The sequence below is a fragment of the Rhinolophus ferrumequinum genome, chromosome X (genome assembly GCF_004115265.2).
Source record: "Rhinolophus ferrumequinum isolate MPI-CBG mRhiFer1 chromosome X, mRhiFer1_v1.p, whole genome shotgun sequence".
Classification (NCBI taxonomy): Eukaryota; Metazoa; Chordata; class Mammalia; order Chiroptera; family Rhinolophidae; genus Rhinolophus; species Rhinolophus ferrumequinum.
Window position 1 is genome coordinate 92405466 of NC_046284.1, and position 18359 is coordinate 92423824.

The window sequence follows — 18359 nt, forward strand, 5'->3', positions numbered from 1 at the left end:
CAGGGCCACTGTGTGAGACTTGGTCCCCTAGCCATCCCCAGAGGGAGGATGGAACCTGCGTAGCCAGAGTCTATGTGACCTGGAGCCTAACGGTTCAGTTACTCTGCTCCAAGACCCTAACATCAGGGCCAGTGGGTTCACCCATTTCCGCTTCACAGCATCTGATGGGCTTCTTGAACTTGGGATCTGGTTAAGGGGCTGGGGAGGGAAGTACCAGTAGGATGAACACTATCCAGTTGACTTAACAATTAACTTGGACCTGTATAGAACTAAATATATGATGTGTGACACAGATTGATTTTTGTTTAACTACTAATCCCTCCTCACTAGGGATTGGAAAAACCTTCTGGCCAGGGGTGGCTAGAGGCAAAGTCTCAATCCTGGTCCTGGTCTTCGGCATCCTCTCCTTGGGTTCCACACTGGTCTTCACCTGAACGTCGTTTTCTGCTGGTAGTAATGTCTCTAGCAGTATGCTGGCTGCAGGGCTCCTCAGACCCCCTCTGCATTACCTAAGTCCACTTGTGAGGGCTTTCTGCCTTACCTGCTGCTGCTGCCGCTGCTGCCAACTCCACTGCTGCTGCTGCTGCTGCCGCCACCGCTCCACTCCGAGCGTCCAGCTCGCCCTGTGCCCTTGCCCTTGCACAGTCATGCATTGCTCTGCACTGCTGAGTGGGACACACCTCTCTCAGCCTTATCAGGACGTCCACAGCAGTCATTTTTACGTGTGGCACTGGGCACCACAACACCCCTCGCCCTGGGCTGGGCACTTTCCCTGCTCCCCCTGACTGCTGGATGAGCTCACTGCATTTTCTCCTGCTTCCTGTGATCCCAGCTCTCAGAACCATAATCTCTCAGGGCCACCCACCCCTGACGGCAGGCCATAGGCTCCCTGTTGTCTGCCTGAGCCTCTCTGGGCCTGCGGCCCTGGGGACAGGGATCACTCAGGTCCTGCTCCTCTCATTGGTCTGGTTGACCAGTCTGGTCCCAGGCTCTCCCGCTCGGGACCACGCATGACCTGTCTAGACTCATGCGCAGTTCTGCTCTCACACTGACTGTTCTGTCCATCGGTACTGCTGCAGATGCCCACAGAGTCTGCACCTACTGGGCTTCGCCCTGGGGCTTCTCTGCCTTTAGCCCACTCTCTCCCCAGGTTCAGTAAGGCCCGTATCCTGCCTTCAGGATGCCCGTGGCCATGACCGACTTGCTGTCACTCAGAACCTCATTGCTCCAAGGAGGCTCTCTCCTTAAGACATTTTTCTCCACGCCCCTTTTCCCCCGCCCCAGCCTGTTAGGTTACCCCCTCTACTGTATCTCATGGACAGTTTGATTCAACCAGCTTGTCTTAAGCACTTACTATATTCCAAGCATTGTGCCAGGAGCTAAGAATACACATAAGAAGGCAAGCTGGTGAGGATGAAATTCCTTCCTCTACGTATATCACAAACTGTCCATAACGGGAGAAATGCCATGTGGCGTTTTTAAAAACCCTTTCACTTCTACCACTCCTGACACTACTTCCACTACATATGGAGCATATAAAGACCACCTGACACTAGCATTCAGCTCATTTAGTTCAGGTCAATACTTCGTTCCATCTTAACTTATTTTAGACAGTTCAGGCCAAATTGAACACATGTCTAATAATACTGTATGATAAGACATTGTGGTCCAACTTGAAACCTAGAGGACCATTATAAAGACATTAAACTAGAAGAAAATTTATAACCTGGCTTTTAAAAACAATGATAATAGGTTGTATGCCTATAGAGCTCTATATTTCCCCAAGTGTTAGAACTCCTTACCTAATCCTTATAACCCTAAAATAAAGATACCAGTATCTACTTTTGTAGATGAAGAAACCAAGGCTTAACATAATTATGACTTGACCAAGGTTTTACAGCCGATTGAAAATGAGGTTTGAACTTAAACAGTGTTGATTTGGGTTTTACTTTTCTTACAATAAATCCCAGCCTCCTTTCACTGTCTCGTCCTAGAAGAGTTAACCCTGAGAGTCCTTCAGCTGGTCCACTTGTATGTAGTGGTACAATTTAAATCTGGGTTTGTTTGTTTGTTTGTTTACAGTTAGAAAAAATCTAGAAGGCAGTCAAACCTGAGAAAAACTATGGGACTTATTTCTCATGGAAACAGCCATGGCTCAGAAAATAATCTATGTCCCTACAGCTGAAACTAATAGCTCCAGTGTGTAATCAAAACTTACTGTGATGGTTTTAAATTTTAATTTTATTCTGATATATCCATTTGTTACATTAAAAAGTTAAGAGTAGCAGAATATCTGTGCTTCTGCTTTTATCCACAAAGGGAAATGTTGTCATCAAGGTGTAGCTGCAGTCTTGTTAGGAATCTGGACTATAAGACAACAGCTAGGTTCTGGACCAGGGGCTGTTTTGTGAAATCAGCTGGCTCTCTTAAGATGGTTTCCGGGGTCACTGTGCTTTTCCTTAAACCGTTAGATTGTTGTACCAAATGACTCAGGTGCTTGCTGTTATGTATTTTAAGTTTGCAAACCAAATAAGTCTTCAAGTTATCTGCATCTCAGATACTTGGTCAAATGAGTTTTTATTCCTTGAGCATGGTAACCTGAGATTAATTATTGACCACAGATGAGACATAAAATCAATTTATCTCCCCAAAAGAAAACTAAAGAATTAACTTTTAAGTGTTAAATGAATGTTACTTTGGCTGTTTGAATCCAGTGTGTTTTCAGTGATCTTGCTAGATTCTCCCTATTCTCTGGGATTCAGAAAAGAGATATTTGCCTGTGAATATTAATGAGACAAATTTGTGTCTCATCCTAAGTCAGAAAGGAAATGGGTTTAGAGATCATCTTAAAGTCACATATTAACAGCCTATGGGAGGGGAATCATTGTGAAGCAATTCCATTTCCTGTCCCTGAAGTGACCCTGAACCGCGGGCAAGCTGAGACTGCACAAAAAATGGCACCCATTTGAGACCCATAACTAAAGCAGAGGATGAGGACAGAGACCTTCAAGAATAACTGAGGAAAAATGTGGTAGCTCCACTGAAGACATAAGGGTAACTAGACAAGAAAATCTCAGTCAGGATTTGAGGCATCTTATAGTTTTTGAAAATAAAATAATATGGGATAGAAATAGAAAATTAAAGCCATGAAAAGGAAGAGGAAGCAAATATGCTAACCACAGAGGCTACAGTAGTTACTGTGATAAACAGGAAATTTAGCTCTAAACTTCCTGGCAACCAGGACAAAAAGGGGAATGTCATGGGTCATGTAATTCTCGTCTAACAGAAGTATGCCAGTTCTTTCCTTGGAATGAATTGCTAAAGGAACATAAGCTGATTCTTAGGCACAAAGCTGTTAGGCGGTGTGATGTGTACAGTGTTCCTTGACAGTTTCGTGCAGTCAGTGCGGAATGACCTTCATGTCTTTACGGGTAGAAACAAAGGATGTACATGCAGCACAGAGAAGGGTAATGTTTTCTGAGTAGTGTGTTTTCTGGCATTGCAATATGGTAGAAGGCTAGAACTGAAAATATTCAAAGAATTGGGTGGCTATCAGGCTAGGGTGACCGAGCAGAGAAAAAAAACATTTCATGCCTAAGGTGTCATGGACCTTATCCATGGGTTCCATTCAGCATCTAGGCTGTGTAGAGTTCCATCTGTCACTGGGAGTAGTTTCAGGGATGGAAACAAGGGTAGGAACTGTGCATTAGGAATTTTTTCCCATCTCAGTTGCCCAGAAGCTGGCTGTGGGTGGGTGTGGAGTGATGAGGAGCCTTATGTCTCAACTGACCTGTAATCACCTGACTTACAAGCACAGGAAGGACAGAAGAAAAGACCCAAGATAATACTGACAAAAAGAACGTTCTAAGGGAAAATCCCTGTTAAGCTCAATTGAGCTATATATGGATTTTTTCATGTTTATTCCTTGCTAAAGTCTTCAGTCACAAAAAGATTGGCAAAGAGATTGCCATTTAACCTCTTTCAAATGTAAACATATGCATGCTTGAAGAGCTTTCTCACAAGAGGAATCTGAGCCAGTGACTTTCACATTTAAAGCACTTTGATGGACAGGTAAAACAATGTGCCAGGTTCCCTTAACCCATAAGGAGATACTGTGTAACTAAAATTCACAAACGTAATCCTAATGAAAGTGAACTTGCACACACACAAAAGAAGTCAAAACCTTTATTATCCAATTTGCCTCTTACGTTCCTGTATATTCATAGAGGTCAAGAGAGTCCCTTCAGCCTTGAAAGCATAGCGCCCTGTAGTCAAACTTGCCTCAAAAGGCGAAATGGATTTTGTACAAATTATATGTACTGTCTTACATTTTCATTTTATCATAAAGACAATTTATGCGAGGTTCCATTTGAGGCATGAGGGCGACAACTGAACAAGATGCACCCCTGCCTTCAAGAGACTTACCCTCCAGTATCCTGGCACTTGCGTTTCCAGTGTGATGGGTACTATAGGTGCATACGTGCAAGTGCGTCCGGAGCACATGGAAGGGGCGCCTGACCTCAGCTCAGAGCTCACACAGGACTTTCCAGAGAAAAGAACATCAGTACTCTGTTCAGTAAACACTCAGCCAAGCAAAAGGGACAGTGGGGGCAGGGACGAGGAGATGGAGGATCCAGGCAGAGGGAGTAGGAAGAAAAAAGGCCAGGAAGCCAGAGAGAGTTGGGGCCTTCCTGGAACTGAAAGTAGTTCAGCAAGGCCAGTGCATGGAGGGCGGAGAGAGGCTGACTACTAAGCCTGGGTCAGCTCCTGAGAGAAGGATCTGACATTTATACTAAGGACTGTGCTTTTTAGCCCAGGGCCAAGAGGAAGCTGTTGAAGGGTTTAAAGCAGAGGAGTGATACGTTGGGATTTGCATTTCTGAAAGATCATTTTGTATGGATTGGAACGGAGCAAAACTGGAGACAGAGCGACTGGTCTAATTGCTACTACAATAAGCCAGGCAAAAAAGTGTTAATATAAGACCCGGACTTATTTTACTATAATATAAGACCCGGTCTTATATAATATTATAAAGACCCGGTCTTATATAATATTATAAAGACCGGGTCTTATATTATTTTTTGCTCCAAAAGATGCATTAGAGCCAATTGTCCGGCTAGGTCTTATTTTCAGGGAAACACCAACATAATCAGTCTTAACTTTTCTGAAGAGAAATAAGTCAGATTGATTCATGAGATGCATAAGAATACGGCAAAGCAGTTGAAAGGCCATTTAGAAAGCAAAATGTGGATAACAGAATAGACATGTTAAATTCTTGTATAAAGGACAGCAAGATTTTTACCCCTGATGCCTACAAATTGATTATATGTCAGTCACTTGTGAATTGTGTGCCTGTGTATGTTGAGATTTGTTCCATAGAGGGGAGTTTGTAACCTCTAGGAGTGTCATGTCCTCATGGGAAGGAGCTGAAGCAGTAATCCCTTACCAGAATCAACTGTTGCACCATCAGATGTCAGCTTTACCCTGTTTCCCTGAAAATAAGACCTAGCCGGACACTCGGCTCTAATGCATCTTTTGGAGCAAAAAGTAATATAAAACCCAGTCTTATATTATAAAGACTGGGTCTTATATTATAGTAAAATAAGACCAGGTCTTATATTAATTTTTGCTCCAAAAGATGCGTGAGAGCCGATTGTCTGGCTAGGTCTTATTTTCGGAGAAACACAGTGTGTGCATGCAAACTTATAGCTTAGTTAGAGGCTTTTGATGGCCTGAGGAGGGAACTGAAAGGGGCTTCAGAGATCCCTCCCCCTTGAATGCAGTGTCTCCTCATGGGTCTACGAATTGCCCACAGCCACATAGCTCCTTTAGTGGCACCAGACTCCAGCCCTGGACAGGGTCTCCCTTCCCCGTGAGCTCACGGGGGGTCTTTCATCAGGGCAACTCATAAGCTGCGAACACAGCCTCACAGTAACAGTGGTCAGGATTTGCCAATCCTTGTTAGCAATTTGAAATTTGAAATGTGAAGTGGGCTCTAGATCTGTGGTAAGCCAGCCTGCTGGTCCCAATCTACCCCAAAATGCATTTCCTATAAACTGAAATTCAGGCTACAATTAATAACCGGTTTAAATGAAAATTAACCAACATAATCAGTGTTAACTTTTCTGAAGAAAAATAAGTCAGATTGATTCATGAGATGCATAAGAAAAATGTCCAATTTGTCACCTTTTATTTGCTGATGGCTATTGTCTATCCTTTGGAACAAAAGGAGTAATGTAAGTCATCTGTAAAGTTGGGAAATTTAATAATGCCTTGCCAAAAATTTGAATCAAGGGCTTTTTCAGTTGTGTCAATTTTGACTCATTTGAAAGTTACATTACTTATTTCTTCTAAGTCTCAATTTTTTTTTATTTCTACATAGGCACTGAAGGTCCTGAGAACTGCCGAGTTTGCTCCTTTTGTTGTTTTTATTGCCGCACCAACTATTACTCCAGGTTTGAATGAGGTAAGAATTGATCAGTTTCTCCCCAAATAAGCACACCCACCCACAGTAAGGATCCATTTGCGTTGTATATTCAAGACCAAAGCCCCACCTCATTGGGACAACTAAGTGAAGTTCTGCTTTGTGCTTGATGCTGGCCGTGAAGATTTCCAGAGTGAGGAAATAGCTCTTTCAGTATTAGAAATTAAGCTGTATAGAGAGGTGTGGTTCTTCTGAGATCAGAGTCATTAGGCAAATTCAAGCCTTAGTCCCCAGCACAGACAGCTTATGACATCCTAATCAGTAAGTCTACTTTTAAAGTCAGAGTTTAAAAACACTCACCACTCCAGCCCAGAGGCTTTCCTGGCAGCCCCAAGCCCAGCTCTGGGCCAAGGCTTCCTTTGCCTGAAGCGAGCTGTTAAGGAATCCAGGACCTTGGTGGGGCTGCCCAGGTCCCCCTAGGCAGACTCTGGAGTGGAACCCATTGCAGAATTTCTATCTAGGCCCCTGGAGACTACCAAACCTAGGAATAAGCTCTGTCCCCTGTTAGGCCAACTCACGTCAGCAACTGCCACAGATGGTGACTGCGAGAGTTGGCTGCCCACATCTTCTACCAGGCTGATTTAGAAGGCCTTATACTGCTGGGCAGATAAGAAGGTAGTTATGGTGTGTGTTGGTGCTTGGTGCTTACCTGCTGTAGGAAGAGACTCCTACACAAATTATCCTGAAGACCATTACTTCTGCAGGGCCTTGGCTCTATTCAGTAAACATGGGCCTAAACGTCCGACCTTATGACGATAAAATCAAAGCTTGGAAATTTTCACTTTGTGTACCTTTAAGGAAAATTAAATATTTAGATTTCTATGTTACTTATATTTTCAGTCATTATTTTTTGTCGTTTCATTTGCAAAAGGTGTATTCCTCTGTAAATTCTATTTTTTAAATTTTATTTAATACGGAAACGTGTTTGAAACTCCACATTATGGTTAGCTCTTATCCTTTGGTTACCATGTATTTTTCTTGAATTATCATCTTTGCTTTATTTTTTTATTTGTTTTTCTTTTTTTTTTTTTTTGCCTGTTTTCCTGCCCTTTTTACTAATTTTCCATAGCTGCCAAAATGGTGCAGAAAATTGCCTGTAAGTACCAGCTAGGAGGTGATGAAAATACACCCTTATTTATTTTCATAGATTTAGAATGTAGACATTTTGTTACCACAAATCCTTGCTTTTGCTGTTAGAATGAAGGCATTTTGTTTTCACTGAGTTAAATCCTGCTCACATGTAAGTCAAGCCCACAGACAAGCTGTTGTCAAGGAAGAAACTGTGACAAATATAGCTTCATCTTATAAGATCCTTAAGAGGGAGCTTTATTTTTCTATAAAGAGAACTGCATTAAAAATTTGATGCTCTCAGCCATAAATTTTCTTGAATGTTTTCATCTGCCCAGCTTTCTGAGCAAATCATAAGCTCTCCTAGTGGTTTTTGAAGCTCAGGACCAAATATTGCAGTAGAATCTCTTAGCCCGGAGAGTGACATATGGTAGAAATTGTTCCTTCTCATACTGGTAGGGAGCACTCCTGTCTTTGGGTGAGTGCATATTTCCTAAAATGCAGCTTTGGCATTGTGTTTATTGTAAAGCCACAGTGAAAATACTATGCTTTTTAAGGGCAAGCAGAAAGTATATTGATATGACCTTAGAAGGTGATGAATAACTGAGGTCTTATCAACATGGTAGTAGTTATCACCTAACATCCAAAGCATGCCATGTCCTGCTTTGAAATTCTGGTAGGAGATGACAAAATAGGTAGGACACTTACATTGAATCCCCAACTTCCCTAGTGTCCATCCATCCCCACTGCGGTGCCGTGATGGAATCAATCGAATGTCACTTTGGATCCCCCTTCCAGAAATCTTCACCCACAGGCACATCAGGAAGAGTCTCTTACAAATAACAGATGGGCCTCAGAGACGAGGAGGGTCCTAAGCCAGCGCTGGGTGCCACGGCTCCCAGGTCCCTGAAAGCACCACATCTTGTAGTTTTTCTGGAGATCCATCTCTGTCATCATGGGCCCCCATTTCCTAGTAGAATTGCTCTGTCTCTTGATTATAGATTTAACACTCATCAAATCCTATAACGGCCAGTATTAGTCAGCCAAGTGCTTGTTCTTTCGGTAACATTTTATTAAGTACTTACTATGTGCAAGGCATAATGCCAAGTGCTGCGCACAGCGACGACCAGGCACGCAAGACAAGGTTATGCTCTGAGGAGAGAGATATTAATCAAGTAAACAGGTATTTAATTGTACCTATATACATTTAAGACTCAGCCCAATAGCTCACCTACCTAGTGTTGGGGGAGAGGGAGGCAGTTAATTTCACTTACAAAGTTCCCTGGTTTCAAATTCGAACTTGTCCATTGAAAGTTCAGCATAACAAGATCTGACCTGTGAAAATGCAAAGGCAGACTTAAGAGGTCCCTGTCTTAAAAGAACTGCCATCCTGAGGTAAAGTTAGGCTCACGTGACAAACTAGGGACCCGGAATTTCCTCCTACTGTGCGCTCACCCTGGTGAAAGTTCTAAAAATCTGTAGCAAGTTATGGGAGTTAAGGAAAGTCCTTTACTGCAGCAAAGCTCCCTAGAGTTCAGGGGCTGCTTTTCTTCAGAGTGTTTTCCCTGAGAGGTGTGGGCTTTTATGAACAATGACATTTGGCCATTTCCAATACAGACCAATTTGAGGGGATTCTTCAGATGCCAGTTGCTGTTGTATCTGGGAAATGGCCTTATTTCATTGATTATTTGTAACATCCAAAAAGCTTTTGCCTCTGGCATCCACTGCTATTGAGTGAGGGCCATTATATGTAATTGAATTCCTGGAACATGTTGAACCTCTAAATAGAAAAGAGAAAAATGCAACTTAATTCGTTGTCCAGAGGCCGGGGCTTCTTGGTGCAAATGCAGCTGGGCTCTGGGGCCCAGTATAAGGGAGTGTAGCGGACCAAGGGAAGGCAGAGGTAGGGCTCCAACCTCACCACCAAAGCCCTCCTGCCAAACGGGAGAGTGGTTCCAGATGAGGCAGGCCTGGCTTAGAGGAATGAGGACAGAACAGCTGGAGCTATGCTAGTCGGTCCCCAGCTGACCCTGGGATAAGCACAGCCAGACCCGGTGGGGCAATGTGTTTGCTGAAGAGTGTGTTTTCTCTGGTCTGTCCGGTTTGGTGTGGAGTCCCCTGTTGCATGGTGAGCAGTCTGGGTTGTAAGCAGTATTTCTGTAACCCTGCCATCCCAGGCACTGTCGTCTCCTCTGTCACGAAGCGGACTTGGCCTCAAGCCCAAGTGTGGCACATCATGGTCTGGCCTTGACTGTTTCTGACACTGGGACGAGCAGAAATGGGAAAAAAGGAAGAATCCAGCTGACTTCTTTCTTCTCTTTGCTTTTCCCTTCTCCAATGCCCATCCCTACCATTTAGGATGAATCTCTTCAGCGTCTGCAGAAGGAGTCTGATATCTTACAGAGAACATATGCACACTACTTCGATCTCACAATTATCAACAATGAAATTGATGAGACAATCAGACATCTGGAGGAAGCCGTCGAGCTCGTGTGCACAGCCCCGCAGTGGGTCCCAGTCTCCTGGGTCTATTAGGCCTCTCCCCAGATATGACACATAACTGGGAACCACCTCATACATGGAAACGCCTCTTTGTTATCGGCCTTGTGTCAGCAGGTCGTGGTCCCTAGAGACTACCTAGTTGTAGTGTGACCTACATTTATAATTATTGTCATGTCAGAATAGGTAGGAGGAGAAAAACAATTACACACTAATTTAAAGAGACAGTATCTTTTTTAATCAGTTATCCTAAACTTTAATAAAATGTATCTTTAAATGTATGTATTATTCAATCCTTTGGAATGTTATATTTTTGGAAATCATAGCTTTTTATTTCCAAGGCCCCTAAAAACTGCACAAAATAGATGCTGCTTTCTATAATCTATTTTAATAATAATAAACAATGATTCTGTTACCTTGACTGGGGGTGGAACACTACATTCTTTTTAGAGTCTGATTTTATGAATTGGAATATCTTTCTTTCCTTTATTTATTTTAAATAATCAGTCTAGTGATTACAAAACAGTCATAAATTTTTAAAGGCCTTTTTTCTCTCTTTTTTTTTAGAATAGTATTTTTTTTAAGTCCTTTATGTAACATCCAGATAATGTGATACTGTCTCTTTGAAGCACCCTGTAAACCTTTTAGAGATTTGAAGTTGGGTCTTGACTCTTAATGCATGTGGACAGTCGCGAGCGTTTATGCCGTCGGTGTGTCTGTGTTGGACAAAACGATCTGTAATCTACAGCCAAGTACATTCCGTTCACGGGGCACACCCAGGGGAATAAGAATCAAATGCTATTATGACTAAGTTGTAAACCTATGCACATCCCTTGCATTTTGGGCAACTTTATAAAAAAAAACTGATTTTTATTAATAATAATCATGTAGTGAAATGTGTTTGTAATTTTGTCTCAATTTAATTTGTTGTAAGGTGGGAGGGGGAATTGCTGGTTTCACCATTTCAGATCTGTGTTGTCTGAGAGTACTAACGTTTTAATTAAGCAAAGAAATGAGGATTTTTAATACGTATGTAATTGTTTTAAAGCACCCATTTTAAGAGAATATACTGTGCAATGAAGAAACCAGTTTAGGCATTTGCTATAAACTGAATTATTCCAAAAGAATAATCAATCTATAACAGCCCTGTAAATTCCTTTAAAATGATAACAGGACAGTTTGACCAATTTTTTTTAAATATACTTCCTTTTATGTGTTCAATAATTAAATGCCTTTGGGTCCTTCATTTCATTATAGGTTTGTTCAGATTCACAAGCCGATAATCTTCTAGATTTTATAATCCATTAGATGCTCATTGAACCATCGAAGGCCCAGGAGTGACTATCAGTTGGCAGGACAACAAAATACTCTGCCAGAGCGCAGCTCAGACCATGCGTGGCTCCCAGAGCACATGCAATGCACCCAAGGGCCACCAGTGCACTAGAGGCCATCTGTGGTTTCTCCTTCCTCTTGCTATATCCCTTGGCACAGGAGAATCATCTTTCCTTGTTGCTTTAGAGACATTAACCATCTCATCACCCTTCCATGAGGTCACGTCCTTCCAATATAGGAGATTCAGGCTGGGGTTTTCTGACTCTTGGCCAGAGGTCAGTGGAAGGTTTTTCATTACAGTATCAGGGTGTGTGCAGTGGTTCTATTAACCTATGATCTTTGAAAAAGTACCATCGTGTTTGCTTCTTGTCGGTTAGACAGGCTCGTTGCTTTGTGCCTTGGCAGGATGTGCAGGGTGTGTTCTGAGCTGAACAGCTACTCTTGAAGGACCACACAGAGAAGACATTTGTATACTCTTCAAACCGTGTCATCCCCCCAACACCTACTCTTATTAAACAGTACTGACGTTTTTCCTCCGATGTTGTCCTTTGTCAGTGACCAGATGAGTCTGCAACTTACTAACAAGATGTTGAGTGAACTGCTTCTGTTGGGGCCCCACAATAGGGTGACCAAACCACCAAACCCGAGACACCCTGGATGGAGAGAGAAACCCCAAGAGTTGTTTAGGGCTGTGTTAGGATTGATTCAAATCTGATGCCAAGGCCAGATAGTCATTCCCGTGATGGTACTGACCACAATCCAGGCTCTTCTCAGTGTGAAAGGGCCGGCTCTACCTCTTTTCCAATGAAGCACAAGAAGAACACAGCTAATATTTGGGGAACAGAAATTTCCTCCCTCTGGTAGAAACGCCCAAACCTCCACTTGCCCTTTTAGACCAAATCTCCAGAGATGCTGAGAGTGCCTGGCTTAAGCCATCTGCCATGTTGATAAACGTGGATCAAGCAAAGAAAGAGAAGAGAAATACTGAATTAAATCTGTGGTCCTAGAATTGAGAAGCATTGTAGCACCAGTCCTCCCTTCTCGATGGCTTTATGCGTCCTTGGGGAAGCACACAGGTAGGCATTGTTCTTGCCATTGTGCAGATGGCAGAACTCCTGCACCCAGAACTCATTCTGTCTGATTTCTCAAAGAGGTCATCTGTTCCATTCCACTAATACATGTCTTCTCTAAAGCAGTGTCTTTATGACCTAGCAGCAAATACTTAAATATCTGAATTCAGAGTAATTTCAGCACATTGCTGCTGCTGCTGCTGCTGCTACATTACAATTGTCCACTAAGCTGTCAGAAAAATGCTAAAAAGCTTCTTTATTCCTTCTATCAGCAAAATCATCTTCTTTTCCTTTTAAATACCAGAGAGAATGATTAGATTATTAAATCTTATCACCGGTCAAAAGAGGCATATCCTGAGGGTTCTCAACCCCACCCCAACCCCACTCCCCACAGCAAAAAGGGGGTGTTTTTAATATGTTGAATTATTTGTTTAAAAGAAGAAATGTCCTGATTTTCTAGTCATAACGCAGTAATTACTTTGCACATGCATTATATTCAATTTTAACACTAAAAAGGAAAATCACTCAGTTCACCTGGAAGTTTCCCAGTGTCAAAATAATATGGTAGCCCTTAAAATGCAATTAAATGTATCTCCTGTCAGGTGGGATGGTTTAAAATATTTGCTCAGAGAGGAAAAGAAATGGATGACCTACTTCTTGCTTTTTGCATTCAGGAGGCATCTTCCAAGCCCATCCTATTGGTGGTGGAATATCTAAAGATGCTGTAAAGCTCTCAGCGCACGAAGAAGGCAGTAAGTGGTCCTCTTCCCCAGGTCCAATTCCATCTCCCACTGCTGGAGCCAGCCGGTCCAGTGCTACAATTGTCTTTTTAAAGCCTTTGATCTCATTACTGCAGAGGAGGGTTTTTGTTTGTTTTTAAATCATTTGTACTTATCTGTTCATTAAGGCTTCGAGTTCATTCCTTGATAAAGAGTAGCCATTAGAGCCACACTTTGGGAAACTGACAGGGGAGATGCCCAGAGTGGACACTGCCCTTTCAGGACAGGCAGCCAAAAGCAATCTCACTAATGTGATGTCCTTTTCTTCATTTCAGGTCAGTCTCTAAACTTGGTGCAGAGAAAACATGCTGCTAAAGCTAGCCAGAAATTTTCTTGACTAATAAATTCTTAATTATAATGCCTCCCATGCTGTCTCCTTGGAAAGAGGAGAAGGCACCTTGCAATTGGCATTCCAAAACAAGCCCCTTAATGTCCTCATCCCTCCTACTTGTTTCCTACCATCAAACGTGTGTGTGTGTGTGTGTGTGTGTGTGTGTGTTTGCGCATGTGTGTTGCGCGGCAGGGAAAGGGGAGGTTGTTCCAGAACTGAACACAGCTTCCTAATTCCATCCTCTTTACAAGGGCTTATGATACTGAGGCGGATTATGGCATGTTATAGGTTAAAGGTCCCTGTGCACTTTTCTCTTGTTCTGCACCTCCTAATTAATTCTCCTCTTAGAAGGACATTTTGCTTCTCCCTGCAGTTTACACAAGGGCTACAAGCTTTAATCATGAATCATTTCATTTGGTAGAATTTTACTCCTCTTACCCCTTTCGAAGTAAGGGTTTCCTCTCCGTTTGGTGTCTTCGGTTACAGGACTATGGTCGTAAGGCTTCATGCTTGATTGGCTTTGCCCACACTCCCGTATCAGTTTGCCTTAAATTTGGAGCAACTGGAAGTCTCAGGTCTTCCAGCTTAGTGAAGTTTAGCTGTAACATGCATCCAGGAAGTGGAAGACAGGGGGAAGTGTAGGTTCATCAATCCACATCCCTTTTATCTGGTCTTTTCTCTGCCACTCTTGGGCTGCAGAAGGTGGGCAGACCCAGCCCACAGAGGGAGGAGGAGGGCCGTGCCATCTCTAGGACAGGCACTGCCAAGTCTTAGCTCTTCAGGGGAGAGTTGAAAAACCAGAGCTCCCACCACCTCTCACCTGACCCTCCATCAACTCTCTTGAACCTGTGCAAATGGACCAAGCAAAAGAAAATGGAAAGAGATGTTTGTCACCACACAGGAGACCTCATTTCTGGCCCCAAGCACAACTCCATATCTGTATGCTCAGAAACTCAGAACTTCGCTGCCACTTATGCGTTAGCTCCATTCTCTCTGACGCGTGGCCGAGGGAACATGTCAGTGTTCTCACCAATAGAGGTCTGGCGGTGACGGTCTCGGGACCCACAGGATGTGCAGTCTCTTAAAAGGAGTTCTGCTTGGGAGGAGAAATAGGCGTTCCTCCACAGTGAGCGGCCCCTCCTATTTTTTTCATTTTGAAGAGACCAAGAATTAGGGGAATTGATTTCCAGTCTCAGCTGTGTCCTGGAGTGGCAACCGTGCAGGCAGGTGGGAAAGCTGCAGGGGCAGCAGGCAGGGTTACTGATGTGAAGGCCACACGAGCCTCACGTGCTCAGACCAGAGCATCACGTTTAATTGCAATGCAGGCGCGTCGCCATTCAAACTCAGTTCTGGGGTTGTTTTGCATAAAGTTTTGCCAACGTGTTCTTTTTTCTGTATGTATAATTGCCTTTTTATAAAAGGTTTTGAAGTATTGTCTCAGTGATAAAAAGAGAGCAATGTTAATGGTTGTTGTATATTTCACCGTATCCAATTGTAAGTATTTGCAGGGTACAGCAAAGCCTTAGCGTGCAAGAGCGTTTGTGCAGGAGGTGTCCTTCAACACCCAGGAGGTGAAGGGATCGGAAAGGTTCGGATTCTCTGTAAATGTCCCGCTTTTCTTTCTCTCTGTGCGTATCTATTTACATGCCTTAGCACATGCCCTCCCGCCCTGATCCCTTTGCCCTGTCGTCAGAACTACCAGAACGCTGGTGCACTGCCAGTACAGTACAAGTCAATGGAACCCTAATCAGTTATCTCTTGTGTGACAGGGGAGGAAGAGAAACTCCATAGTATTCCTTGTAGAATATACATACTTGTAGGATGCTGTGTAATGGGAAAACATAGAATTGGGTTTTTGTCATTTCAAAGTTGGAGAAATGTATGAATAAAATGTATAAAACACGAAAAGGCAATTGTCTCCTCAGATTACAAGCCAAACAACTTGGGGACAAACCACACAAGGTTTAGAGGGAGAGGGAGTTCCTCTCACTCCCACAAAGGCCAGAGGCAGAAGGCAGCTCCCAGGCTCCCGGGGTCCACCCGGGTAGTCTCCCTCTTCAGCATGGCTGGTGCAGACAGTGCCACGAGAGCTGTTCAATTTTAGTTGCTTGCATTTGGATACAGATTTGAAGTAGCTTCAAGTTTTAAAAAAAAAAAAAAGGAAAAAAATCCAAGTAGTGACAGCTCCTAGAAATAGAAGTCTAAATTGATTTGAGTGGTGTAGGCGCCCAGCATGGAAAACATGTCCTTTGTTTGACACTTGCATAGAAAGCCTGGGGAGGAAGCCTGCTGCCCTTGGTGTTAGGCGGTTTGCTTTGGTCTCGGGCTGGAGTCTGGGACACGGCCCCTCATGTGCCTCAATGACCTACTTTACACCCTCCCTTCCCTGCCCTTGCGCTGGCTCTGCCCAAGCAAAGAACCATGGTGGCTTCAAACACCCACACTTGCATGTGTCCAAACACACACACCCCCAGTGTGCTCACAGCTCATGCTAAGAAGACCCATATTAAGGAAACAAACTAAGAGCAATTAATTGCTTTACCCAAGTAAACGTCATCCTACCAAAACTATATAGAAGAGTCTAGATCACATTCAGACATAAGAAATTGATTCTGATTTAGAGAATCCCAAGTCATCTTTCTGCAGACTTCTGACCCTCGATGTAGAGAGCACCAAAGGCATAATGCTACTGTGAAGCTCATTTTCTACACTTCATGGCATTGGAAACACAGCCAGTATGCCAATATTAAGCAAGTAGAAATGAATAGAAACATGTACTTCTGTATTTTTCCCCGTTCACTGTAATATGATAAGCTGAATAACACTAAGGTACCATTCTATGAACTACTGCCACAGAGACTGGGAATCTGCAGGAATGTAATGAGATTGGTGCGGGGTAATAAACAGTGACCTTCAGTTCAAGGTCACTGAGGGTAGTAACCTTAAGTATCCTGAGGTAGCAAGCCCCCTAAAGGACAATATAGCAGTGCAAGCTACATAGCAACTCCAGGAGAGAATGTTCCAGAAGGTGGCATCAAGCAATGTGCACAAGACATGGGGCCTGCAGCCGAAATCCCATGGTTATGGCAGTGTTGGGGATCCTGCACCCACCTCACCTGCTCTCTATGCTCCTCTCCCATCTTAACCTTTCAGGGTGTGGTGCCCAGAAACAGTTTTGCCATTGCCCTATTCATGTCCCAGAAGGCAACTTTATCTCCCACTCCCCATGGCCACTTGCCCTGCAGAGAATTTGGCTCCCTTCTGCACCAGCAGGGTTTTGTGAATAACTTGAGAGGGGACAGCCTGTTGGGGCCTCCCATGTGGCTCCAGGCCCTCGAGATTCTAAGCTGAGGGTGGAGATGGGGAAATCAAGACTGCACAAGAAGAAGCTGGTGGTGGAGACTCAGTCACACAAATCAACACCTTACTACAGAATTTCCTCTAGAACTTTCTGTGGTGGTGGAAATGTTCTCTTTGTTGTTTGGGGTGATGGTTACATAGGTATCTACAACTGTCTAAACACATCGAACTGAACACCTAAGATCTGTGCATTTTATTGTATATATAAAATATACTTCAGTTACAAAAGAGTAAAACCATATGATCATCTTCACAGCTGCCAAAAGAAAAACTGACAAACATCAACACCCAATTCTAATTAAAAAAAAACAAAAACGCTTAAAAATAAGATAGAAAATATCCTAACAGATAAAGGATAACTGTTTCAACCCACAGCCAACATAATCCACTGAAAAATGACACAATAAAGGCATTAAAATGGCCATTATCTTTTTTTTTTTAATGAGGGTGCAACTCACAGTGGCCCATGTGGGGATCTAACCGGCAACCTTGGGGTTATTAGTACCACGCTCTAACCAACTGAGCTAACTGACCACCCCCTGGCCATTATCTTTTAAATTACCTAAATAATACATGATCTTCATAGAGTGATTAGAAAATAAGAATAACGGGGCGGACGGATGGCTCAGTTGGTTAGAGCGCAAGCTCTGGGCAACCGGGCTGCCGGTTCGATTCCCACATGGGCCAGCAAGCTGCACCCTCCGCAACTAAAATAAAGTCAATGAGCTGCCGCTCAGCTCCCAGTTGGCCAGATGGTTCAGTTAGTTGGAGGGTGGGCTCTCAACCACAAGGTTGCCGGTTCAACTCCTCGACTCCCACAAGGGATGGTGGGCTCCGCCCCTGCAACTAAGATTGAACACGGCACCTTGAGCTGAGCTGCAGCTGAGCTCCCAGATGGCTCAGTTGGTTGGAGTGTGTCTTCTCAACCACTAGGTTGCCAGTTCGGCTGCACCCCACCCTGCAACTAACAACGGCAACTGGACCTGGAGCTGAGCTGCGCCCTCCACAACTAAGACTGAAAGGACTTGACTTGGAAAAGTCCCGGAAGTACACACTGTTCCCCAATAAAGTCCTGTTCCTCTTCCCCAATAAAAAATCTTTAAAAGAAAATACGAATAATAAAAAGTAGATATTCAACCAAATTCTACCACTCAGAGACAACTGCTATAAATACTCTGTGCCCCTGAAACTAATACAAAATAATATTGAATGTCAACTACAATTTTAAAAAAATACTAAATGCACTACTCCATGACTTACTTAACATACACTCCTCCCTCTATGATTATTTAATATTGCTTTCAAAGTATTGCCCAGAAACAGAACAAACAAGTATAAACATTGAAAAAGACAAAATTATCTATATTTGCTAATAATATCATTGTATGCCTTAAAATGCAAAGAGAACAACTGGACATCCATTCAAGTTAATAAAG

General features: G+C 43.2%; 1 protein-coding gene across 14 annotated transcripts in view; it reads left to right on the plus strand.

Moving 5' to 3' along the window:
* CASK (calcium/calmodulin dependent serine protein kinase) overlaps positions 1–15465 on the plus strand; it is a 392568-nt gene extending 377103 nt beyond the window's left edge. For 5 of the 14 annotated variants that reach the window (XM_033104205.1, XM_033104214.1, XM_033104254.1 and 2 more), the window contains 2 exons: positions 6383–6466; positions 9911–15465. In XM_033104205.1, the coding sequence (XP_032960096.1) occupies positions 6383–6466; positions 9911–10087 (261 nt within the window). In that variant the 3' untranslated portion in view covers positions 10088–15465. The remainder of the gene's footprint in view (positions 1–6382; positions 6467–9910) is intronic. The other 9 variants (XM_033104220.1, XM_033104272.1, XM_033104244.1 and 6 more) reach the window with 5 other exon arrangements.
* Positions 15466–18359: the final 2894 nt, after the last annotated feature.